The sequence below is a fragment of the Trichechus manatus genome, unplaced genomic scaffold (genome assembly GCF_000243295.1).
Source record: "Trichechus manatus latirostris isolate Lorelei unplaced genomic scaffold, TriManLat1.0 scaffold00009, whole genome shotgun sequence".
In the NCBI taxonomy this organism is placed as follows: Eukaryota; Metazoa; Chordata; class Mammalia; order Sirenia; family Trichechidae; genus Trichechus; species Trichechus manatus.
This window is the reverse complement of record NW_004443945.1, coordinates 32388907-32416638: the sequence shown is the minus strand read 5'-3', so window position 1 is coordinate 32416638 and position 27732 is coordinate 32388907. Positions and strand designations below refer to the sequence as shown.

The 27732-nt window shown below is 35.8% G+C and overlaps 1 protein-coding gene across 1 annotated transcript in view; it reads left to right on the top strand.

Annotated features, from left to right (window-relative positions):
- CNBD1 (cyclic nucleotide binding domain containing 1) overlaps positions 1–27732 on the top strand; it is a 484737-nt gene that overhangs the window by 329812 nt on the left and 127193 nt on the right. The window contains exon 5 of the mRNA XM_004370829.1: positions 749–894. Coding sequence (XP_004370886.1) covers positions 749–894 — 146 coding nt within the window. The remainder of the gene's footprint in view (positions 1–748; positions 895–27732) is intronic.

Genomic DNA, 27732 nt, shown 5'->3' with positions numbered 1-27732 from the left:
CATAATATCCTTCTCCAAGAACTGATCTCTCCCGATAACATGTCCAAAGCATGTGAGATGTAGTCTCGCCATCCTTGTTTCTAAGCAGCATTCTAGTTATACTTCTTCCAAGATGGATTATTAATTCTTTATCATTTGCAACTGAAGTCCAAATTTATAAATGCTGTTAAGTAGGGAGTCAGTTTCCTCAAGATTATTTGTGAAGACTAACTAGTTAAGCAATGTTTTTTCAATATATTTTTGCTATAACCCACAATAATTAAAAAAAAAAAATTATATCATCATCCGGTATACATCCCTCCACCCCCCTGCTCAGACACACATGTTACAGATGGTCCAGCAGGATAACAGGTGTAAACTGGGATTGTCTCTGTCAAACCCCTGTGTATGAACACCCTATTTATATCCCTTTTCTTGTATTAAACTTGATTTTCACAATAGCTCTTAAAGATTAGACTGAAAAATACAATCTTACAGTTGAAGCACTGAGTTTTTTATAAAAAGAAAGAGAAAGTAGTATGGAATTTCCAAAAGTTTCAAGTATCTTAACGTTGCATCTTAATGTTGGAAAGGGAGCAATTTCTATAGTTAGTAAGAAAAGTTATAGTATCATCAAAGTTCTTCTTAAACAACTCTTAAATAGAAGGGAAATACAAATACGGAAGCTCAAAAATCAATGATTTTTTTATTTGTTTCTTTGCAATTATGCTGTGGTCTCTGAATTTGCTCTTTTTTTTTTTTTTTTAAGGCCTGTTCACAGGACTACGTATGAACACCACACTGTGTGGAAGATGCTGAAATTGGTTCCAGATTTAACCTCTCAGCTAACTGATGATCATCTGAAGACACTTAGTAAGAGTGTCATTTCTGAAACCTGGGTGAAAGGCAGCACAGGTAATATACTAATCTGCAGGGAAATTTGACAAAATAAAATGCATGTCGCTATTTTTAATTCTCTATCATTATGATGTGTAAACTTTCCCTTGACATATTACAAGTGTATTGTTTGGAATGTATATTATTTATTAGGTTATAACTAGTGACATGAATAACAGCTCTCATTTTAGTACTTATCTTTTAAAGATTACACCTGTTGTTCTCCACCTTGAGCATGCATCAGAATCACCTGTAGAACTTGTCAAAAAACACATTTCTGGGCCTAACCCCCAGAACTTTTGATTCAGTGGGTTTGGGATGGGATCCAGTTTGCATTTCCAATAATATACTAGATGATGGTGCTGGTCTGTGGACTACACATGGAGAACCACTCACTGACATAGACATTTAGTAACAATCTAGCACTGGTTTTCATAGTAAAGATAGCAAGTGGTCAAAGTAATTATTTAACTGATCCAGGTGTTGTTATTGTTAGATGCCGTTGAGTTGGTTCCAACTCATAGCAACCCCATGTACAACAGATCAAAACACTGCCCAGTCCTGCACCATCATCACAGTCATTGCCATGCTCAAGCCCATTATTGCAGCCACTGTGTCAATCCATCTATGTGAGGGTCTTCCTCTCTTTCGTTGACCCTCTACTGATCCAGACACTGGTTTAGAAAAAAAAAAATCCCAGATCAGTTTTAGACTCTAGTTCCTTATCAGGTATATAGTAAACAAATTAATAGAAGTATTTTATATTTTAAAATTTTTGAGGGGAAGGGATAAGCACACACGCAAGCATGCAAACACAAACACAAACACACCAACACTAAAACCAACGGATTTCAATGGTTTTTTTTTTTTGTATTTAGTGAGTACCTATTAGAAAGAAGGAACTAAAATGTATTTAATGCATTTTCTGTGTCAGGGATATTCCTTATTTATTCCTTGGAGTTACAAATCAAGATAGATATTATTTTCTTTAGATGAGGACTCCAAGGCACAAAAATACCACTACTGATAGAAATGAGCTTCGAACACAGTTAAGACTTAAGGCTAAACTTGTTCTCTGTCCATTATGCCATTATAAGGATCATGACACTTAAAACCTAGCTGGAATTTTAGAGAACTTGCATCTATTGAAAAGATTTGTTGAGACTTTTCCTTCAATTCTCCTCTCTCATAATTAGTTCAATTTAGTCAGAACTCAAGCAGTGAAAATTAAATCAAAGGAGTTTTACAGAGGATAAAATGTTTTTGAAAGAGAAAAGAATATGCAACATTGCTTTGCCATTAGCTTGAAGATAGTAATTTAAAAATTAAATTGCTTTATTATAAATCCCTGAAATTATATTTGATAAAAGATCATATTTGATATGATAAAAGATTTAGAAACAACCTAAATGTTCCTCAAGAAAAGATTGACTAAATACATTGTAATTAATCTATTGTATGGAATACTAAGCAGTGGTTAAAAAAATGAGGTAGACCTATATGTACTGATGTGTAAATTTCTTGAAGACTGTAAATAAAAATAAAGCAATTGCAGAATTATATAATATATTTATGAAAAAGCCTAAAATTATGTGCATATATAAATATAAAATATATCTTATATATATATAAAATACGTAAGAGTCCAGAAGGAATTTCTAAATATAGTTAATTGTTACTTTACTGGAGGGGAGTGGACTGAGGGGGCAGTGAAGGAGAAATATTCTTTCCTCTACACTCTACATATTCACATTTGTTGGATTTTCCACAATGAACATGTATTCTTCTGTTAATGTTTGTAATTACATATCTATTTTTATGCAAAAAAGTCTTTAAAATTATAATTAGAAGGAAATATTTTATTCTGAAGGTGTCTTATCTCAGGTGACCATTAAAATATGAACTTTCATTCCTAGGTAGATATCAACTTAAAGTTGATAATTTATATTAAATAAGGCATTCCCACTTGAATTTCAATAGGGCATACTTTCAAACACTTTTTTTTTTTTTTAAATTAGAAGTCTCTGTGTTTACACCTACCTCTGTCAAAATCCCTTTCCTGCATTTTAAAGACATCTAAATCTGACAGCTCAGCTGTTTCACTATCAAAGCAGTCAGCTCATTAAATACCTGAACTTTGTAAACCTCTTTGTTCATCCAACTTAAAAAAACAAGCCCAACTAGGTGTCTGTCTCCCTCTTTTCTTTATTCATGTATGCATTTTCCCCTCCCTCTGCTGAGGCTGTTGTTATTTAAAGTATTCCCTCTAGAAACTCCTCATCACCAGGCTACTTTCACTCTGTTTTCTGAGGCTTGATTTCTCTGGTGCCTTTCCACACAGCTGTTTTCACCTTCTGGTCTCTTTTCTGGCAACAGGTTCTTTAGAACATCATGATATAATGAAGTTTCCTAAGCTTACTATTACAATCTCAGCCTCTTACTGATTCAGTTTTCTTAAAAAATAAAATATTAATAGAAATAGCAATATCATGTTTTTAAATGCAGAATAATACATATACATACCTCTAGTTTAAGTAATAATAGTACTAAAACGTGATTATTATATTAAGATTATTTATATTACTAGATTATTAATTTTACTATATTAAGATTACTGTATCTACAAAGACTACTTACATTACATTTATAACTGAAGTTGAATGAACTCAAGATTTTTCCATTGGTACTCTTACTTTATAGCCTGGTAGGGGGCATTTTTAAGACTGACAGCCTAAGGCTCATGAAAGCTAAAAAAACACCTTACTTGCTGAAAACCCCAATTTAGTGACTAAGCTGGAACTAGATCTGAGCTCAAAATTTCATTGCTATCTACCTACTGTTATGTTAATATTGAAACACATTCTTATAAAATGATTTATAATGGTATTTCTCCCTTCATAGCTATATCATCTTTAGTATGTTTTCTTTACTGAACCCCATTAACTTTTACAGTGTTATTTCTCTTCTACTTCTTTCATCGCCCCCGCCCCACTATTTTTGAGGTTATATCTCAAAATCTCTCTACAGCTTCTCATTTTCATATAATTTTATATTGTTTTCTAATACTGAAAAATATGTTTATATTTCTAAATTTTAACAATTCTTAACCCATATAGACTTTATATTTCATAGTTATTTAAAGTTTAATTTTGCACGTTACAAAAACAGTCACTAAATCTCAAGAAAAATGTAGTGAGCATCTTTTACATCTATAAATTATTAATAATTCAATTAATATACTCATAATAGAAATAATAAAATATTTTGTCCTACCATAATGGCCACAGCTCCCTTAAAGGTAAATATGGCCTTGAAGAATGTGCATTGATCCTAAAGAGTGGATATGCTTTCATTGTAACTGGAGTGTTCCCTATGATTTATGAAGATTTGTTCTTGAAATCTGGCCAGAAGTCTTTTCCAATGTCTATCTGCATCATGAGAATACAATTCTGTTTTCACTTTTCCCTATTGAAAAGATAATTGTGAGGATTTGAAAAAATTAAAGGAACAAAAACAAAACTTCAATATGAAGAGGATACTGGAGATCCTTGGTGTAATATTTATGTCTTTAATGTTGTCATTTAATCTTATTTTCTAAACAGTGATACTTATAAACAAAGGTAATATCTGAAATATTTAACAACTGAGCAGAATAGGCACTACCTAATCAGACAGATACCTGCTTTTAATAGTTGGAATGGGGGTGTTAATAGATAACACCAGCAACAGAAGCCCAGCACACATAATATCCTCCTTTTTTGTTACTGAGATATTTTCAAATAATAAAGAACTGTTTTTCAGGTTGATATAGATTGATCTACAAATTAAACACGGTCCCTATAAAAAAAAACTCAGCTGTCTTTTTTGTGGAAATTGAAAAGATGATCCTAAAATTCCTAGGGAAATTTAGGGAACCCAGAACAGTCAAAACCTTCTTGATAACAAATAATGATGTTGGAGGACTCACACTTCCCAATTTAAAAACTTGCTTCAAAACTACAGTAATCAAGACAAATGAAATAGACTGTACCTCTACCTCACACAATAGACAACTATGAACTCAAAATGGGTCCAAGACCTAAATGTAAAAGTTTGTAAAACTACAAAACTCTTAGAAGCAAATATAAGAATAAATATTCACGACGATGGCTTAAGCCATACTTGTTAAACATGATACTAATAGCATAAGAGACAAAAGAAAAAAATGGAAAAATTGAACTTCATCAAAATCAAATATTTTATGCTTCAAGGAATACCATGAAGAAAGTGAAATGACAATCCATACAGTGGGTATGCAAATAATATATCTGATAAGTGGTACATCTCCAGAATATATAAAGAATCCTTACAACTCAATAAAAAGTCAAAAAGCTAAAAAAATGGGCAAAGAATCTGAACAGACATGTTTCCAAAGATATACAAATCTACATAAAAATGCCAAACATAGTCATTAAAACAAGCAAACAAACAAAACAAGCAAACCCAAAATTTATCAATTGCTGTTGAGTCAATTCTGACTCATGGCGACCCAAAGTGTTTCAGAGTAGAACTGCACTCCATAGAGGTTTTAATGGCTGTGATCTTTCCAAAGTAGATTGTCAGGACTTTCTTCCAAGGCACCTCTGGGTGAGTTCTAACTGCCAACCTTTCTGCTACTAGTCGAGCATGTACCCATTTGCACCACCCAGGGACTCCAATATAGTAATTAGAGAAATGTAAATCAAAACCACGAGACACAACCTTACACCCATTGGGATGACTAAATTAAAAAAAGATAGACAAAAACAAGTGTTGGCACAATCTGGAGAAATTGGAATGCTCATACATTGTTGGTGGGATTGTAAAATGTTCCAGCCACTTGTGGCAGTTCTTCAAAATGTTAAATAGAGAATTACTATATTACCCAGCAATTCCATTCCTAGGCATATACCCATGAGAAATGAAAGCACATCTCCAAAAAATATTATACACACATTTTCATAGGAGCATTATTTATAAGATCTAAAAAGTTGAAAAAACTTGAACATCTATCAATCAACGAATGCATAAAAAAAAAAAAAATGTGGTATATCCAGATAATGGAATCTTATTCGGCAATAAAAAGGACTGAAGTACTGATAACTGCTAAAACCTTGATAAATCTTGGAAAAATTATGCTAAATGAAAGAAGACAGTCACAACACATCTTTATGACTATTTATGTAAATATGCAGAATAAGCAAGTCCATAAAGACAGCAGATTAGTGGTTGCCAGGGACTTGTAGGAGTGGGGAATAGGACATGACTGTAAATGCCTACAGATTTCTTTTTGGGATAATGAAAATTGTCTAACATTTGACTGTGGTGATTTTTGTATATCTCTGTGGATGTACTAAAGACCACTGAATCGTACATTTTAAAGGATAATTTCATAGTATGTGGATTGTATCTCAATAAAGCCATTGATTTAAAGTCTTTTTTAAATGAACTGGAAATCGCTGGAGACAACTAATGCATGCCAAGTTCCTGAAGAGCCCTGTAATTGAAGTAAATTTTCCTTAAATCTGTTTAACATAAAAAATAAAATAACATAAAAATCGGAAATGGCTTTCTGAGCAAATAAATTTGCAAAATGATGAGATAAACAAAGTTATTTTTTAAAAATATCAGGACTTTTAAAGCCTTTAATATGCCAGTGTGCATTGAATATTTCTTGCAGGAGACTGTATATACTATACTCTAAAGGTCTTCTGAAACATAATTGATCTTAGTGTTCTTTTATCTAGAAGCAACTCTGTGCAGCATACTTTGGGGAATGCTGTCATATGAGAAAGAAATTTACCGGTAATTCTCAGTAGTTTTTCTCCACTATATTAGAATAACATGTTTCATTGTGTGTAAATTCCTCTTATCATCATTAATCCTTTGATAGCCAATAATATTCTTTGATAGGCAGGGCAGATTTTGCTGTTCCCTTCTTATGTTTGGCGCCGTGGTTAAAAGCTCAGGCTGCTAACCAAAAGTTTGGCAGTTTGAATCCATCAGCTGCTCCCTGGAAACCCTATGGGGCAGTTCTACTCTGTCCTATAAGGTCACTATGATTTGGAATTGACTCAGTGGCAATGGGTTTGGTTTCTTATGTTTGACTCTGGTGTTCAAAGTCTTTGCTAGTTCAACACTAGAGAAGGCTAGAGCCAGGGTTTTGAAGCTGGGTGTTTGTAAGACAACCTTTGCTCTTTCTCTTCCCCTTTGCTTTCTCTTTAAGAACACAAATATTTTCCACAGGTAAATTAAACTCCCACAATTCCACAACATCAAGGAGTAGTGCTTTTTCATGCACATCATCAGAGAGCCTTCTCTAGGCTAATGCATAACATTAACTGACACACTTTTTTTGATGGATAACCTAGCATGTCTGCTCATATGATGGATCGTAGAAAGCAACAGTACTGCTTTTATGATCTTTTCTAGCATGAGAACAATCCTGCTATAAAATACATGATGATGCTGAGTCTCCCTTTGTTATTTATCATCAGAGCAATGGTTCTTGATGCAATATATCCTCTTCATGGCACTGGCCTATTTCAATGTTTAATGCAAAATTTAATCTTTTAGATGTTTACAAAATGTGCTCTATCAATTTTGTAAAAGTGACAAAAATAAGAAGGTTAGATGATTTTTTTTAATGGCAAAGGAAAATAACAAAGAAGCGTTTATTTTAAAATTTAAAATAGACTATAGAAGAATATGATCATCAGGTAGTTAGTGGTCAGTTTTAACAAACAAGAAGAAAGAAAGAGCATGTAAAATAATAAAAGCTATCAAGATGTATTGACCCATAATTTTCTATTTTATAGGAGAAATGATTCAAATTATCACTCAGTTATGTACTCATAAGTTTATTCTCCTGAAATTTAGAGATTAGCTAAAATTGTTACATTCCTTAGCATTAAAATATACTATGATGTAATATTCCTCACACATCTGTCAGTTTGTCTAACTGTGGTGGCTAGGATGTTGCTGTGATATTGGAAGCTATGCCACTGGTATTTCAAATACTAGCAGGGACACCATTGGTAGACAGGTTTCAGTGGGGCTTCCAGACTAAGGCAGACTACCTGGCAGTCTACTTCTGAAAAAACTGAGCAGTGAACAACTTATGAATAGCAGCAGAACATTGTCTGGTATAGTTTCGGAAGATGAGCCCCTCAGGATGGAAAGCACTCAAAATATGACTAGGGAAGAGCTGCCTCCTCAAAGTAGAGTTGACCTTAATGATGTGGATGGAGTCGAGCTTTTGGACCCTTTATTTGCTGAAGTGGCTCAAAATGAAAACAAACAGCTACAAACACCCATTAATAATCAGAACATGGAATGTATGAAATACAAATCTAGAAAAATTGGAAGTCAAAAATGAAATGGACCGCGTAAAGATTGATATCCTAGGCATTAGTGAGCTAAAATGGACTGATATTGGCCATTTTGAATTGGATAATCATGTGGTCTACTATGCCAGGAATGACAAAGAAGAATGATGTTACATTCATCGTCAAAAAGAACATTTCAAGATCTATCCTGAAGTACGATGCTGTCGATGATAGGATAATATCCACATGCATACAAGGAAGACCAGTTAAATACAACTATTATTCAAATTTACACACCAACCACTAATGCCAAAGATGAGGAAATTGAAGATTTTTGCCAACTTCTGCAGTCTAGAAATTGATCAAACATGCAATCAGGATGCATTGATAATTACTGGTGATGGGAATGTGAAAGTTGGAAACAAAGGAGGGTCAGTAGATGGAAAATACGGCCTTGGTGATAGAAATGACACCAGATATCGAATGATAGAATTTTGCAAGACCAATGACTTCTTCATTGCAAATACATTTTTTTCACCACCATAAACAGCGACTATACATGTGGACCTCACCAGATGGAATACACGAGAATCAAACTGACTATATCTGTGGAAAGAGACAATGCAGAGGCTCAATATCATCAGTCAAAAGAAGGCCAGGGAGGAAATATTGAAGTTGTCAAGGATTTAAATTTACGTGGATTCACAATCAATGCCCATGGAAGCAGCAGTCAAGAAATCAGACAGCATATTGCTTATTGCATTTGACGAATCTGCTGCAAAAGACTTCTTTAAAGTGTTTTGAAAAACAAACATGTCACTTTGAGGACTGAGGTGCACCTGACCCAAGCCATGGCATTTTCAGTTGCCTCATATGCATGCAAAAGCTGGACAATGAATAAGGGACACAGAAGAAGAATTGATGCCTTTGAATTATGGTGTTGGTGAATAAATAATATTGAATATATCGTGAACTACCAGAAGAACAAACAAATCTGTCTTGGAAGAAGTACAGCCAGAATGCTCCTTAGAAGCAAGGATGGTGAGACTTTGCTCATGTACTTTGGACATGTTATCAGGAAGGACCAGTCTCTGGAGAAGGATATTATGCCTGGCAAAGTGGAGGGTCAGCAAAAAAGAGGAAGACCCTCAACAGGATGGATTGACACAGTAGCTGCAACAATGGCTCAAGCATGGCAAACATTGTGCATATGGCACAGGACTGAGCAATGTTTCGTTCCATTGTACATAGGTCACTATGAGTTGGAACTGACTGGACAGCACCTAACAACAACATGACATTATATTAGGAACCACAGCGAAAATTTCAGAAAAAATACTTTGAGTTATTGTGTACTTTAATCAGCTTTAAGCTAGAATATGGGCTTGGAGTAAATCATGTTGCATAACAATGTTGATATATTTTAAAGTACAGGTTACCAATAAATTTTGTTTAAAGTATAGCCACAAGAATTGTTAAATGTTAATGGATAGCAATATTTAAAATAATTATTCATTGATGAGAATAGAAAGATTAGATTTGATAAACAACTATTCATAATATTTAACAGTTATTGGAAAGAATGACTTTAGATAAACCATTAATTCTAAAACTCAAATTATTATTTATAAACTTATCTCTTAGATTAACTGGCTTATGTTAACAACTCTAAACAATCAATTTGTCTTACTATCCAGGGACATATTTTAAAATCAGTAAATAGTGGAGAATCTACCTGGGAGTTTTGTTACTTAAAAGCAGATATTTTTCTAAGACCTTTCCTGAGACTTATTCTTCTTTGTTTTGGCTTAATAGCCCCAAAGAGCTTTTGATAACTTCTATAAAGTGTTCAGTGGGGGGAAAAAAAGACACAAAAAACATACGCTCTGTGTGCTGTAGGTGTCTCCATTTATTTTTAGAGGTAAAAAATTCTTAGTTCTTCTCTCTACTTATCTCTAGGCATATGTGACCATGTAACCTAAACCTTTCTTTAGGCATGTGTTGACCTCAAGCTATCAAACTTTCAGAAGCTATCGTTTCCCCCTCAGCAGAGCTTTTTTTTTTTTTTTTTTCCCTGCACGAACAAAGCTTTATTGAGAAAAGTAGCTCGTGAACAGAGACAAAGAGGGACAATGCAACGCTAGCCATTGTCTCTCCAAATAAAGGGTTTACAAGGCTTAAAAGTTTCTAGGCGGGAAATGGTTTCATCTTTATTCATGAAAAGGGTGTGGGTTTCTGGGAAAAAGGTGTGTCAGGTGCACGCGCAAGAGGTAATTCAAGATGGAACCCGTAACAAAGGCTTCTGGGACTGCATGGCAGGACTTACTATGTGGTGCTGCACCTGCGCAGTTCCCCCATGGTGCCAGCTGGATTCCTGTTGCGAGTCTGTTGGTCACCTTGCAGATGTCTGTTCATGTTCCAGGGACAAGATCGGGCCAGTTCTTCTGAAAAACATCTTATCAAGGAAGTACACTGAGAGCTGGGTGGGTTGTTCTTTCATTATTGCATGTTCCAAAATAATGGGTTTTGTGTCATTAGTTAAGCATATGTTTTTAGTTCAGGGCCCTTCGCCTAGGGGCTCAGTTCCTTTTTCCTTTCCCTATCTCATTCCTCCCTGTAAGATTTCATACTCATAATTCTTTATGAGGGTGTAGGGGCAGCGGTCTCTTCTGTAACTTCTTCAAGCTGGCACTGGGTTCTTAGCCTGCCTAGCAGTGTAGAAATCTCTCCGTATCAGTCTAAAGTTTTGTTGGGGCTATTGGACTCACACGGGAATGGGCTGGAACTCTTGATCATCATTAATTCGACTTGGAACTGCGGGAGTTGAGAAGACATAAACATAAACTTAACCAGTGCTTTGAGCAAGCAGGGACCAAGTAAAAGTGGTAGAAGGATAGTTATTGCGGGTCCTAAAAGAGGAAGGAATCAGGTTATGGAAGGTAAATAATCCTTTGATTTGATTCCAAACATTGATACCCATTGGTGTATGGGCTGTCCTTAGCCACTCAGCTTGTTTAAGAATCATCCGAGCCTGGAATTCTACTTCCCCAGAAACATTAATGTACATGCAGCAGGAAGTGTCTGCGACTGTGCAGGTACCTCCATGTTCAGCCAGGAGGTAGTCCAATGTGATTCAGTGGCCCATGACTACGTTGGCCAATGAGTCCAGGGATCTCTGTAAGGCTAATAGACTTTGTCTTGAATCAGTACTGACTACTTGGACACCACTGGTTAGATTTTGGACTTGGTGTAAACTGCATCCACCGTTAATCCAGCAAGTGCTCCCATCAAGGCAGTGATCCCTAAAGGTATGAGGGTAATGGGTTCTTTTTTCCTTTGGCTGAGGGCTCCCTGGGATGCTGCGTTAGTGCTCCCTTGAAAGATTAAAACTGTTGTTTTTGAGGATTATAAGCCCAACGAAACAACTGGTGTTGACCAAGCTTAAATCAAGGCACCCTATTCCCCAAGTTCTGTTGGCTTGGTCTAAGCATGTGAACCAATATCCTCTGGGGAACACTGGGTTTCCCAGGTGTCCTTCAGTAATAGGCACTGAAGTATTTGTGCTTAACAACCATCCCATGAAATCGGATTGTTTTGGGTTGCCCTAAAAATGGTCGGACCTTTACTAAGGGATCCCCACATCCCAGGGTGTGTGAAGCTTCCTTCTAACCAAACATCTGTAGTATTGCTGATTTTTTGAGAGGATTTCAAGGGGGTTTGACCTGGAAAGATCCATGCAGTTAAAATGATAATAGGTAGCTGTAGGGTCTAGTAGTTGAAAACCTTTTGACAAAACCTGAGCATCAAGCAAAATTTCCCTCATTGGTGTCAAAGGAACATGGAGTGGGAACACGTAAGTCCAGAAGATAGGCCCTCTTTGCTAGCTTCTGCTCTGCAGTCCAGGTCTCCTTGAGGTCGACTGGATTTGTAACTTCAGAAATCCTTGATGACTACACCATTAATTTTTCACAGATTGGCTAGAAACTGTGATCCTGCATTTTGAATTGTCTTTCTTAACAATCATTGGTACAGGTTTCAGTAATGACAGTCAGGAGGGTCTTCACTGGTCCAACAAATTTTTATTCACTAAATGCTAACAGAAAAAGAGTGAAAAGTCATTTGTGTTCTGTTTGATTGGCTTTATGTGAAAGGTTCCCTAAAAGATATTTTCCAAGATTATTTTAGTTATTGTCTTTATACCTCAGGGCCCAGCTGATGTGTCCTTGTGAGTCCTTGTGAGCCCAACTCCAGGGTCACATTCTTTATGCTCAAGGTGAGGGAATAATAACTCCAATATTATTTCCTAAATCATTCCCTCCTTTTGATCGGAGATTGGAGGTAAGACTTCAGTGATCAATACCTGGACTTAGTCGAGCTCCAAGATGGCGGCCGTTACAGGCTCTTTAAACTCACAGTGCTGGTTTTCCACTGGATACCATCTGGTTCTTTACTAGGTTATCAAGTAAGAGCGATGTTTTCATCAATCGTATTGCCGGATTGAGTGGACTCAATGTACATCAACATTTTAGCCTGAGGCCTTCTTTTGCCTTTTAGGTGTGTAAAACAATAGAAGATAAATTTTATTATGCCTAATACCATTATTATTCCTGGTAATAGTGATCTATCCCATGTACGTATTCCTGATGGTAACCAACCAAACAAATCTGGTGTTTGTAAGAGTATTAGAGTGTGTAACCAAGTAGCTTGCTGTCTAATTCTATGTATATCTTGTCTACAGTACAGACTACACTTTCTTGGACTAATAAAAAAATCTGTTATTTTGTTATCTCATGTCACCTTGGTTTATGAGATCAGAGCTCACTGTTGTGCTTCCATGCCCTCAGCAACTCTGTCTGCTATTTGTCCTCTAGCGATTGACAAATTTCTTAAAGATTTCTCCACTTCAGATATATCATAAGTAGGAATTAGAGCTACCAACCATATCCTGAGTATTGGACCAATGGGTTTTCTTCTGACTTTCATTTTACAGTGTGTAACAATTTAACATTACCTTTCCAATATTTACTAGCGTCATTACTATGAATATCTAAAGGTAATCCTAAAGTTCTCAAAGTACATTGATCATACATTTGTCAGTAATTTAAACAAGCAATTGCCCACATAAATTCACTATCAGTTGGAAAGGGTCATCTAAATCAGTATAGTTGGATCTACCACACAGAAATATATATCCTTAAGGAACAGACAAATTTTGTCTAGAGGAAATGGAAAATATAGAAAAATTTACATGTGACAACAAAGTTTCCATTAGAGAATTCATGATTAGCATGATAATACAGGATGGACCTTTCCTGTTGGAGGTCTTCAGTTAGTCTGTTTAAAACATACTAAGTGTTCTTGCCAAGGGCAAGCTGCCCCTCCTTGGTTTACCTATTAACAGTCATGGGTCACTTTTTCAGAAGCAGAAGTAAAGTGTAAGACAAAATGGAGTCTGAGCCATGAGGTTGATCTCCTCTGAGAATCTAGTTTCTTTAAGATATAAAATTTTCTGCATCATAAGAGGGTGACAGTTTGATTACAAACATTAGACAAGTATTTCATATGACACTGTCTTAAAGACTGATTAAACTAATTACTGATTTATCCTAAACATAACTCTCAGTCTGATCTTTGAAGTTAGTTTTCTAAAACAGACTGAATTCTTCAAAAAAAAAAAAAAAAAGCACAATGCCCAGAGCAAAATGGTCTTACTAGTTTTTCTGGACTATTGTTTGACTCAAAGTGGCTTTAGGAACCAGTTTTTTCCTCAGAGCATGGGTTCAAAAGGACGCCCAAAGGTGATGGCCTGTGTGGGTTGTCTCAACCTCCATGAAATCCAGAAATCTGGATTCTAGAGAATTACATACAACTCTGTCATCATTCCTTCCTTTGGATCATGATCTCGCTATGGAATCTTTTATCAGAAATGCTCAGTAAATGGTAATTGGGCATCATCTGATTTTTAAGAGCCCATGCACCATACAGCAAACTAGGAAGTAAAACAGAAACACTAACAATAATATTAGGCCAATTGTCTGAAATAACCAATGAAACTTTGACCCTAAGGTCTTTGAACCGAGAAAATAAATCTCATGAGGTATTTGTCTATACCTAAGCGGCATTAGTAACTGTTTTCCATGTGCCTCAACAGTGACTATATTGTGAAAAACCTCAGATTGCATATTACAGGAACATTTATCTATTAAGGCACAAACTTGAGAGAACTAACAGGAAATCTAATGCTATTCTATTCTGTAAAATCATAGCTCAAATTTCAGACACTTGTCTTGTTACGATATTTACAACTTTGCTAAGTTTACCAACAGGAAGTTCTAATTCAAGAGTTACATTATCTAAACCCATCTGTTAGATAATTTAGGGGAAAGGAAAATGGTTTAAAGTAGGACCTTAAGACAGCAGCAATATTCCCACATAAAACCCATAGTTTACTCAGTCTTATGTAATTAATTTCTGTTCCACTTCTTTCTGGATCAGCCACAGTCTGTGAATCCATCAGCTTCTTCATAAGAGTTCTAGAAATCTTAACTGAGTCTAGTCACATTCTTTTTTTGCAAGTCCAGTATAGTCCATCTTCTAGTTGAGATAATTTGATCAACGTTTTCAGTAAATCAGCAAAGTAAAAACTTATCTGCAGATGACGAAACTGAATATGGCCATGATTAATTTATAAACATAATATTCTTAATAGTGAAAGACCTGTTAGAAATTAATTGTAAGCATAACATAAAGGCCAAATAAAATCAGTTAAAAAAAAACTTTAGATAAAAAAAATTTCTAAATGTAATCATTAATCATATTTTTAAAGAACTTCAGATATAATACATAATAATCTTGAGGTATAATACCATATAGTCATGATATATTAAGAATATACCAAGATTATCAAATCTCTAAATACCTGAATAGTAATAAAAAAAAAAAACTCTTAGGTAAATGATATGAATTCCTCAAACTATTGGCTTTGATGATGCTAGGTTCAAAAAAATAGAGTTGTGATCAAGTTAACAATAAAGAAATAATAATAAAATTATGACACAACATTATGCATTTGTTGTCTAAACCAGGCAAAAATATAAGAGGAAATACTAACGTATAAATTTTAACTCAAAGAGAATCAGGTACTTCTCTTGATTTTGACAACACATCTACGTAATTTATAACATAAAACTTTTTAGCACTTTTCCTTGAAAAAAATTTTTGTGGCTTTCCATTAAGTTTCAGAGTTGTCATGAGTTTATTGTAGGTCACTGTGCAACAATACTTAAGTTATTTAACCAAAGATCTTAAAGTAAAAACCTTAGCTTTCTTTTCTAAAAGCCATTTGGCTTGGTTTTCCGCTCAGGAATCTTATTCTAATGAGAGGCCAAACCTCTGTCTTCGAGGCAGATTACACAAATAAATTAACCCTTTAACGCAGAAATCAAAGAAAACTTTGTTATTTTAACAGCGAAAAACCTAATTCTTTGTTTTAAATGCTACTTAACATTAAAAGTCCTAAAAATCTCATAAATTAAACCATTAAACTTTAGTCAGACAGATAAAACTTTTAACCAGACCAAATAAATTTCTTTTTCAATAAACCTCTTAAATGTTGCCTTTTTTGCGTATCTCTTATAGTGCTTCCCTTTAAATGGCAAAAATCAACACACTCATTAGCAGACTTCCTCTTATGGCATAAAAAGCAAAAGTATATAAGCTTAAATTATGAAAAATATATATTAACTCAATTTAACATCAATAAGTTACCTAAGATGTCTTTCAAATTATTTTAAGCCTGTATATCATAAAACATAACTGTAATTGAAAGTCTGTTTAAACATTCCAAGGTCTCATTCAACTTCTACTATTTCTCGTACTTTTCCCAATATAAGTTTAGCGCTTAAATATTTTATCAACTGACTTTGGAAATCACAAAGTCTCTGCTCAACTGACCAATTCATCGGTATAGATATAACCTTAAGTGTCTGGCTAAGAGTAGAAACATTTTTCCAAGCCATTTCAAGTGTGTCTCATTGTGATTTCTATTGTTTGACTTCTTAGAGTTCCCCTATAATTGAGAGAACTAGTTCACAGTTCTTTCATGACTGAGATCCACCCAGTTTCTGATAACTATAGCAAAGCAGCAATTTTTCTTATCTTTTGTCTTAAAAGGGTCTCCAATTAGTTGGAAAGGGTCATTCAAAAGCTTCCCTGGAGCTATATGACCTTGAAGACTGGGGGCTGAGGAGGCCTGATATTGCCCCACCCCCACTCTCTTGACTCATGGAAGACATTTACATATGTTTCAAAATGCCAGGACTATCACCCACCAATTGGCACTAAATCAAAAGGGGAGTAAAGTAAAAAGGAAAGTGAAATGAGGAAGAAGAGAGATAAAAGAGAGGGAAAGAGTAAGAGTGACAGAGGGAAATAGCTCTGAGTGCAGCTATAAAGCAAAAGGGTTCCCAAGATGGCATCCAAATAGAGTCAGGAAAGAGAAAGGAATGATGGGAAGAAGAAGGAAAAATGGCATCCAAGATGGTGTCCAAATAGAGAAAGTCAGTTACCAGGTCTTACAGGGGTTGGGGCCAAGTCCCCTCACTGCAGACGTCAGGTCTAATGGGTCTCAGGGCTGAGCCTCTCACCGCAGACTACACCAGCTCTCAACCGAGGGGAGTCACTCCACTTGTGAGACTCCCAGATTGCTCAGGTCTGGGCAGGCGGCTTTTCAACCGAATCTGGGAAGGTTATCTATTGAGCATGTCTGATTTAACCAGAAGCCAGAGGGACTTGTGTCCCTGTTTCAAAGTAAAAGACAGATCCTCTGTTCATGTGGAAGCCCGGACACGAAAAGCAGGCATGGAGATCTACTCACCAGAGGGAGGGACACAGGATAGAACAGAGGCTAGTGTTAACTTTAGTCACTATCAGATTGTGTTTAAGCTGAGGCCGGAAGAGAAAAGGAAAGATGACGTCAAAGATGGTGCGTAACATGGGATGGGAAGAGAAAAGAAGATGGCTCCAGACAACAACAACATGTACATCAGCCGAACCAAAAGTAAACAGAAAAGTAACCTAAGTTCCCGGCTTTCCCCAGGAACTGAGAATAAAGCAAAGATAATAAAACAAGGAGATTCCAGATCCTGGGCAGATTTTTTTGGGTCCTTCTGTATCCCCCCTCATCTTTAGAACACTTAGTCCTCTCAACAGGGGGTCTCTCCTGTGATCTTGGAAACCAAGTTCCTCAACAGAGAGTAGTGACTTGCGAGCCAGTGGCACTCAGCTCGCTGTCTCCAGACTGATCAGGTCCGGACAGGCGCCTTTTTCAACCTTGCCAGGTCTTGAGGTGCGTATTATAGCCACACACCAACCATACAAAATGACCCAGAAGAGAAATGGGAAGAATGTAAAGGAGTGACTGAAAGAGGAAAGATAAGATTTGCCCATGCAGAAATAGGGGGCTGAGAATAGAAGTTGGGAGGTCACTCACCAAGAGGAGGGACACAGGACAAAATGAGTCCTGGCAGCTACTCACCCGTCCGCTGTGGTCTCGTAGTCTCTTGAGTTCAGGTCCCGAGTTTCCCAGAGATCTTTCAACCTCTCCTGGCTGGCTAGCCAGAAAACAGTTGCCCAGGTCTTCTGCCCAACCTGGGCAGCCCCTATGAGGTTCTTGCCTTCTACCTACCAAGAATGACCAGGAGAGGCTCAAGTTTTCTGTACGAACAAAGCTTTATTGAGAAAAGTAGCTCGCGAGCGGAGACAGAGGGACAATGCAAAGCTAGCCTTTGTCTCCAGGGCTGTCTTCTAACACACATGGATATGCTCTTAATCCGAAATAGTAAATATGATGTGCTTAGACATAGTATTCGTGTTTGCCAGTTTGTTGTACTGTGGTGGCTTGCGTGTTGTTGTAATACTGGAAGATTAGCCACTGGTTTTTAAATGTCAGCAGGGTCATTCTTGGTGGACAGGTTTCAGTGGATCTTCAAGACTAAGACAGAATAGGAAGAAGGAACTGGCAGTCTACTTCTGAAAAAAATTGGCCAGTGAAAACTTTATGAATAGCAGAAGAACATTGTCTGATACAGTGTTGGAAGATGAGCCCTTCAGATTGGAAGGTACTCAAAATATGACTGGGGAAGAGCTGGCTCCTCTAAATAGAGTCCACCTGAGTGACGTGGATGGAGTCAAGCTTTTGGGACCTCCATTTGCTGATGTGGCATGATTCAAAAAGAGAAAAAACAGCTGCAAACATCCTTTAACCATAAGAATGTGAAATGTACCAAGTATGAATCTAGGAAAATCGGAAGTTGTCAAAAATGAAATGGGATGCATAGACATCAATATCCTAGGCTTTAGTGAGCTGAAATGGACTGGTGTTGGCCATTTTGAATCAATCATATGGTCTGCTGTGCCAGGAATTACAAATTGAAGAGGAAGGCACCGCATTCATCGTCAAAAAGAACATTTGAAGGTCTATCCTGAAATACAACTCTGTCAGTGATAGGATAATATCCACGTGCCTACAAGAAAGACCAGTTAATATGACTATTATTCAAATCTATGCATCAACCACTAAGGCGAAAGATGAAGAAACTGAAGATTTTTACCAACTTCTGCAGTCTGAAATTGATCAAACATGTCATCAAGATGCATTGATAACTTGCTGGTGATTGGAATGCAGAAGTTGGAAACAAAGAAGAAGGACTGGTAGTTGGAAAATTTTGGTGACAGAAATGATGCTGGAGTTCCCACAATAGAATTTTGCAAGACGAATGACTTCTTCATTGCAAATACTTTTTTTCACCAGCATAAACGGCAACTATACACATGGACTTCGTCAAATGGAATACACTAGAATCAAATCGACTATATCTGTGGAAAGAGATGAAAGCTCAGGATTATCAGTCAAAACAAGGCCAGGGGCCATCAATTACTCATATGCAAGTTCAAGCTGAAGTTGAAGAAAGTTAGAACAAGTCCATGAGAACCAAAGTATGACCTTCAGTATATCCCACGTGAATTTAGAGACCATCTCAGGAATAGATTTGACACATTGAACACTTAGGACAGAAGACCAGACATGTCGTGGAATGACACCAAGGACATCAAACATGAAGAAAGCCAGCAGTCATTGAAAAGACAGGAGAAAAAGAAAGGATCAAAATGAAAGAAGAGACTCTGAAACATGCTGTTGAACATAGAGTAGCTAAAGCGAAAGCTAAGAAATGATGAAGTGAAACAGCTGAACAGAAGATTTCAAAGGTGGGCTGGAGAAGACAAAATAAGGTATAATAATGAAATGTGTAAAGACCTGGAGACAGAAAACCAAAAGGGAAGAATACGCTCGGCATTTCTCAAGCTGAAAGAACTGAAGAAAAAATTCAAACCTTGAGTTGCAATATTGAAGGATTCTATGGATAAAATATTAAACAACACAGGAAGCATCAAAAGAAGATGACATGAATACAGAGTCATTGTACCAAAAAGGATTGGTTGATGTTCAACCATTTCAGGAGGTAGCATAGGATCAAGAAATGATAATACTCAAGGACGAGGTTTAAGCTGCACTGAAGGCACTGGGGAAAAGCAAGGCTCCAGGAATTGACAGAATACCAAATGAGATGTTTCAACAAACAGATACAGCATTGGAAATGCTCACTCATCTATGCCAAGAAATTTGGAACACAGCTACCTGGCTAACCACTGGAAGAGGTCTATATTTGTATGCATTCCAAAGAAAGGTGATACAACACAATGCGGAAAATATTGAACAATATCACTGATATCACACACAAGTAAAATTTTGGTGAAGATCATTAAAAAACGCTTGCAGCAGTATATCGACAGAGAACTGCCAGAAATTCAAGCTGGATTCAGAAGAGGATATGAAACAAGGGATATCACTGCTGCTTTCAGATGGATCATGGCTGAAAGCAGAGAATACCAGTAAGATGTTTACCTATGCTTTATTGACTATGCAAATACATTTGACTGTGTGGATCATATCAAATTATGGATAATATTGCAAAGAATGGGAATTACAGAACACTTAATTGTGATCATGAGGAAACTATACCTAGATCAAGAGGCAGTCCTTGGACCAGAACAAGGGGATACTGTGTGGTTTAAAGTCAAGAAAGGTGTGTGTCAGGGTTGTATCCTTTCACCATCCTTATTCAGTCTGTATGCTGAGCAAATAATCTGAGACACTGGACTATATGAAGAAGAATGGGGCATCAGGATTGGAGGAAGACTCATTAACAACCTTCAGTATGCAGATGACACAACCTTGCTTGCTGAAAGTTAAGAGGACTTGGAGCACTTAATGGTGAAGATCAAAGACCACATCCTTCAGTATGGATTACACCTCAATATAAAGAAAACAAAAATCCTTACAACTTGGCCAATAAGCAACATCATGATAAATGGAGAAAAGCTTGAAGTTGTAACGGATTTCACTTTACTTGGAGTCGCAATCAATGCTCATGGAAGCAGCAGTCAAGAAATCAAACAATGCATTGCATTGGGCAAGTGTGCTGCAAAAGGCCTCTTTAAAGCATTAAAAAGCAAAGATGTCACTTTGAGGACTAAGGTGCGTCTGACCCAAGCCATATGTTTTCAATTGCCTCATATGCATGAGAAAGCTGTGCAATGAATAAGGAAGACCTAAGAAGAATTGACACCTTTGAATTATGGTATTGGCAAATAATATTGAATATGCCATGGACTGCCAAAAGAATGAACAAATTTGTCTTATAAAAAGTACAAAGATGGTGAGACTATGTTTCACATACTTTGGACATGTTATCAGGAGGGACAAGTCCCTGGAGAAGGACCTCATGCTTGGTAAAGTAGAGAGCCATTGAAAAAAAGGAAGACCCTCAAAGAGATGGATTGACATGGTGGCTGCAACAGTGGGCTCAAGCATAACAACGACTGTGAGCATGGCGCAGGACCAGGCAGTGTTTCCTTCTGTTGTACGCGGGGTCACTATGAGTCAGAACCGACTCGACGGTACCTAACAACAACAGTAACAGATATAATTTGCAGTCAGTAAAATTTGATAAGTGAAGGTAAGCATTAATATACATTCCAGGTAATTTCCAACCAGTGTAACCTGGAATACACAGTACAGACCCCAAAGCTCATTCAAGAACAAAATATTTGTTTTGATGGTAGCCTGAAAAAGATGTAGCTTATTCATTCCTCAAGATAAATTAACATCTATCCTTGGATTATCCAAGTAAATACCATAGTCATATACCTAGATGCCATTATTTTGATCTTCCACATATAAATGATTTTTAAATCATTCAAATTGTCTGTTATGCCCTGGTATAGAGTATTTTAAAAACTGGCTTCATAAAATGCTTAGATATGTTTACACTATAGTGTTTTCTTTTTGAGAATGTATGGGAGAAATATATTCAATGTTACTGAGAATTCTGGTCAAGTCATTCTTTAAATTTATTATAGTTGCTAAATCATGTAACTGATCATATTCCCTCTTTATATTGACAGTTAGAAAACTTAGGGATTTTTTTAAGCCTTTTAAAAGTATTCAAGAAAATATGTATAGTATTACTCTATTAGAAATTTTAAAACATTAACTTTTTTAAAAAAGCAAGGAAAGTAGAGCAAAAGTTTTTTATTTTATTTTTATTTAATTATTTTATTTTATTTGCCCAATACCACCCCCTCACAAATGTATAGGACTTCACAAGACATGTTTTGTAATTTGAATTTATTCCTACCTTCATCTTATTTTTAATCCATATTTTGTCTTATTTTTTGTAAATTATGCAATCTTGTATTTATTTGTATAAGCTGCCTTGCAACAATACTTTTTGGAAAACATGATAGAGTCTGAATGAATGAAATATTTTTCTGAAAAATCAAAGGCATTGTATATGTTATGGATATGAACAATCATTTTGGAAATAAGAAATTTTCTCCTTTTTTAAGTAAGGGATCAAAATAAAAAGATTTAAAACTAATAGGTTTTAAGCTATCAAAATTGCCAACAATTTGTAAAATTATGAATTCTCCCTTTATGCAATCTCTACAAATATTTAATTGCCTATTTTAAAAGAAATGTAATATTGCAAGAATATGATAGGTTCTTGTTTCTTAATTTGTTCTTCTCATTTCTCCCCTGTAATTGGCTTGAATGAGGGAATCAGTTTTAAAAAATCTCAATGTTTGCAGTTTGTGGTAGGTGTAATCCCATGGTCCTCTGACCAGATACCCCAAACCAGGATGATTTAATTACTAATGTCCTTCTAGAACATGAAGGAGCCCTGGTGGAGCAACAGTTAAGCGGCTGGCTGCTAACCTAAACGTTGGCGGTTTGAACCCACCCAGCCCTTGTGGCTCTGCTGGAGAAAGACCTAGTGATCTGCTTCTGTAAATATTACCACCAACAAAACCTTATAGGGCAGTTCTACTCTGTCTTATGTGGTTACTATGAGTCATAACTGACTCGACGGCACCCAGCAACAACTCTTGAACATACCCAGAAAAAAATCAATATCTGGCAAAAGTCATTTATGAACAACTTGACTCATTCTTGTCTCTGCAACCTGACCTTCTTCCAGTCCCATGTAAAAGTTCTGCTAGTACCTCTCCTAATCTCTCTCTCTTTGTGTTGTTTCTTTTTCTCCATGAAAGCTTTTTTCGTTCACTCCTGTGATTCAACTTTAATTTACATGCTGATTCCCAAACCCATTGATCTTTAGCCCTTACCTCAACTGTTTAGTCACATCATTAAACTGCCTGCTTGAGATCTCTTGGAAGTCCTACTGGCATGTTGGAAGAAACCTACAGAAAAGCAAACTTTCCATCTAACTTTCGAAGTAAATTTTTTACTGACAGATACATCAATGGTACAACTAATTTACTTGGCAAAATACTTAAAACCATGGAGTTTTCTTTAACAACTTCTTCCCTATCTCTGTCTTAAATTCATTGAGTTTAAACTTTTCCTTTGTTTTTTTCCAAACTCTTTTCTCTTTCTTTTTTTTTTCCCATTCTTAGTGCCAGTGCCTCTAGTTTAGGTCCCCATTTATCACTTCTCACATGGCTTACTTTAATAGACTCCTAAACTATGTCCCTATTTCCTTATCCTCTCTAAAAAATTACCCAGTGCATTTTTTTATGTTTATAAATGAAATATATTCGGTATAGAAGGGGACTGGGAAATATAGTAATTATTATCATTTTGACATATTTTTCTCCAGTTTTATTTTTTTGTGAATTTTCCAGGTTGTAATCACATGCAATTTTGGTTCCTGCTCCATATTTAACATTGTATCATAAGCTTTTCTTGATCGATAATATTCCTATAAATAATTACTTTTTAATTACATATTTGTGTCAAATAAATATGTCATAATTTACTTGATCAATCTCTTTGTAAAGGATTTTAAATTTCTCCCTTTCATGACTACTATGGTGCTGAATATCTTCCTGTCCAAATATTTACCTGTACTTTGGATTATTAACTTATGACAGAGTAGTACAGTTAAAAGTAACGTATCAAAGGTTGTGAGTATTTTTAAGCCTCGATACATATGTAAGAATGATCAGATATGTCTTACTCCAATATTATATAAGAATGCCATATTGCCCTATTCTTGAAGTGGTAAGTGTTATTATTCAATTTTTTAAATCTTTGCTAATTTAAGAATTGAAAAATGATACTTAGTTTTTAAAAGAGGCATTCCTTTAATTACTAAAATTGAACATTTCCAACTTGGTTATTTTAAACATATTTCCAGTTTTCAATGGCTCTCCTAACTCTGTCCTAATCTACTTTTAATTGTATTACTTAAAATACTTTGTCTTATATTGTGTTTCTAACAAATTGAGTTACTCACTATTTCTCATCCATCTTCCAGGATGATTGGAGGCCATCAGATAACTTTGGTTCTGTGTCTTGTCCATGCTTTTTCCTATACTATATATATTTTTTCATAAATGTGTGAGTGAAAATCTTACATACGTTTTGAGACCTAATTTCTATTTCATGAAGCCATTTCAGATTCTCCCATCATAATTTATTTCTTTGGTGAACCCCCCAGATGATTTTTTGTACTTATTTAAGTATATCTACTTTGTCTTGGTTTTTATCATTATTATATGTCTAGGGACTTCTAGTGAAACAGTAGTTATTTTTACTTTATTTTGGAAAGAGGAAGTGCCGATATTATGAGGCTCCTTCAGTGGAAAGTCTGTGCTAAAAATGAAATGAAATAAGTCTCTTTTACTCACAGTTAACTCTGTGACAATATTTATTTATTTGTTACTTTAATCTTAAAAATAAATATTCAGTTTATTTTTAGGTTGTCTTCCACAAGTTGCAGCACTATTCATAGGAAAGTTTTTAGATTTGTGACTTAAAATAACTACTTGGGGCACCTTAGTAAACTAAAAAAAATGAGCTAAGAGCAATAACCTTATTCCCAAAGACAACTTATGTAACATTCATTGCTTTGGTTATTTCTGGGACTATTCAGACCTTATAATAAGGATTCAATGAATTAAACTATCTGGTTTAAAATTGGAGCCCTGGTAGCACAGTGGTTAAGAGCTACGGCTGCTAACCGAAAGGTTGGCAGTTCGTTTCCACCTTGGAAACCCTATGGAGCAGTTCTACTCTGTCCTATAGGGTTGCTATGAGTCGGAATCGACTCAACAGCAACAAGTTTGATTTTTTTTGGTTTAAAATTTGCCTAACTTTCTGATATTTTCCTAGGATTCCAGGTAATAGACTGAATAAAAGTAGTCTTTATCTTATACCTCACCAGACAGAATTCTAAGGAAAAAAAAAAAGTTTTTCCCCAAGTGTTTTATATGATTCTTTAGAGAAAAATACTGTAGGGGGTCATTTATTAAACTTTCATTCATTCACGGATTGCCTAAAATAATTCAGGCAATGTGTTATGGGCTGGAGATATTGAGAGCAAAGTCAGAGTTAATTCTCTCAAGAGATTACAACCTATTGGCACAAATTGAAAATGCAGAGTGCCATAACAGAAATTCTGAGAGAAAGTTTCCAGAGGAGGGGCAGGATGGATTAGACTGGACAGGAGTGAGGCAGAGGTCAGGAAAGCCTTCCCTTGGCAGATCGATAACACTTAATTTTATAGGGTAAGTAGGGATTAGCCAGGTGACAATATGATCTTATTCATTCAATTGTAGTTCTCTGAAACATCAAGTCACTTTACTGTGGTTGACTTTAACAGAAGGTTCTGTGAACTAGAGAGCAGGAGATCCTTAGCAAGGAATTCATAAACATATATATATATATTTTATTGTGCTTTAAGTGAAAGTTTACAGCTCAAGTAATTTGTCATACAAAAATTTATACACATATTGTTTTGTGACATTAGCTGCAATCCCCACAATGTGACAGCACACTCCCCCTTTCCACCCCAGGTACCTTGTGTCCATTGAACCAGTGCCTGTCCTTTCCTGCCTTTTCATCCTGGCTCTGGTCAGAAGCCGCCCATTTGGCATTAAGTACCTGATTGAACGAAGAATCACACTCTTCAAATATATTATTTTTTGTTTTATAGTCCTGTCTAGTCTTTGTCTGAAGATTGGGCTTTGGGAATGATTTCAGATCTGGGTTAACAGAGCATCCGGGGCCCATAGTTTTGGGGGTTTCTCCAGTCTCTGTTGGACCATTAAGTCTGGTCTTTTTACATGAATTTGAGTTCTGCTCCACACTTCTCTCCCACTCCATCCAGAACTCTCTGTTTTGTTCCGTGTCAGGGCAGTCATTGATGGTAGCCGGGCACCATCTGGTTCTTCTGGTCTCATGATGGTGGAGTCTCTGGTTTATGTGGTCCTTTAGTCTCTTTGGCTAATATTTTCCTTGTGTCTTTGGTTTTCTTCATTCTCCTTTGCTCCAGGTAGGATGGGACCAATTGATGTATCTTAGATGGCTCCTCTCAAGCTTTTAAGACCCCAGACGCCACTTACCAAAGTGGGTTACACAACATTTTCTTAGTAAATTTTGTTATGCCAGTTAACCTAGATGTCCCCTGAAACTATGGTCCCCAGTCCCCAGCCCCTGCTACTCTGTCCCTCAAAGTATTTGCATGTGTCCAGACACTTCTTAGCTTTTGCTCTCGTCTAGTTGTGCTGACTTCTCCTGTATTGTGTGTAGTCCTTCCCTTCACTGAAGTTGATCCTTGTCTCCTATCCAGTTAGTGAATTCCCCTCCTCCTCCCTCCCCACCCTCCTAACCATCAAAGAATGCTCTTTTCTGTGTTTAAAACTTTTCTTGAGTTCTTATAATAGTGGTTTCATACAATATTTGTCTTTTTGTGACTAATTTCACTCAGCATAATGCCCTCCAGATTCATCCATGTTGTGAGATGTTTTGCAGATTCATCATTGTTCTTTATTGTTGCATAGTATTCATAAACATATTTGCTTTAATCAAACTTTGTGTTTGGCCTCTGACCTTTTGAAAAGTAACTACCAAAATTATTAATTAAACTTTTCCGTATTAGTATTATTTAATTCCCTTTGAATGTCTTCTTTTCATTTAATATAAGAGTGGTTAAGAGATATATTAAAATATGAGGTCCTACACTAGGAAAATTTCTTCAAGTCCTTCCTTATGAAAATATTTCTTCTGCTTTTTTGATGTAATGGAGGTTGGCTGGATAAGTCATTTTATGAAACTTTTCCTAACCAACTTGATATTGTTGAATTTCTTTACTTTTGCAAAGTCTGGGAATCAATATTTAATGCCATTTTAGTCTGTATTTTTAAACTCTTATCTATCGTATTTTTACACAAATAATGCACACTTTCTACACTTGTTTGCCAACTGCTCCCTCTCTCCACTAGGCATTTTCGTAAGCTATAACAGTATTTTTTATATGTTGCTGTGAAAAAATAATTAGCATAGTGAGCTTATGAAAATACTTCCTGGGGGATAGAGAGCAGTTGGCAAATAAATGTAGAAGAAGTGCATTATTTGCATAAAAATACAGTAATTTTTCTTAGATGCTTGGGGTATTCTTTTTTCCTTAAAATTTAAATGAAATAGTTTTATGTATTTTGAAAATTTGAATAAGGATTCTATACTGTTTGTCCCTTCACATTGCTTAGAAATTATATTATTAACAAATGTCTTTTGTTTTACTCTTTAGAAATTTAATACCACTTTATGATTTTTAGTAATATTTTAATTGTTCTTTGAGAGCTTTATTTCACTACCATCTTTTTTTTCCTTTAGAGACTTTTATGGTGTTTGTATAATTTGTACATATATTTGAGAGAAGATTTGAAATATTCCTTGAATCCTATGTGAGAATCTTATGTTAATTCAGTTTCTGCTATATTTTACATTTTTCTATCTTTTTTAACTCTGTTTATAACATTTTTTGTTTAAATGAAGATCCTTTCTTTATCCTCCTCAAGTATTTATATGCAGAAGACACCCCAAATCTCATCTCACTTTCCAAATATTTATGAAAGTTCTTTT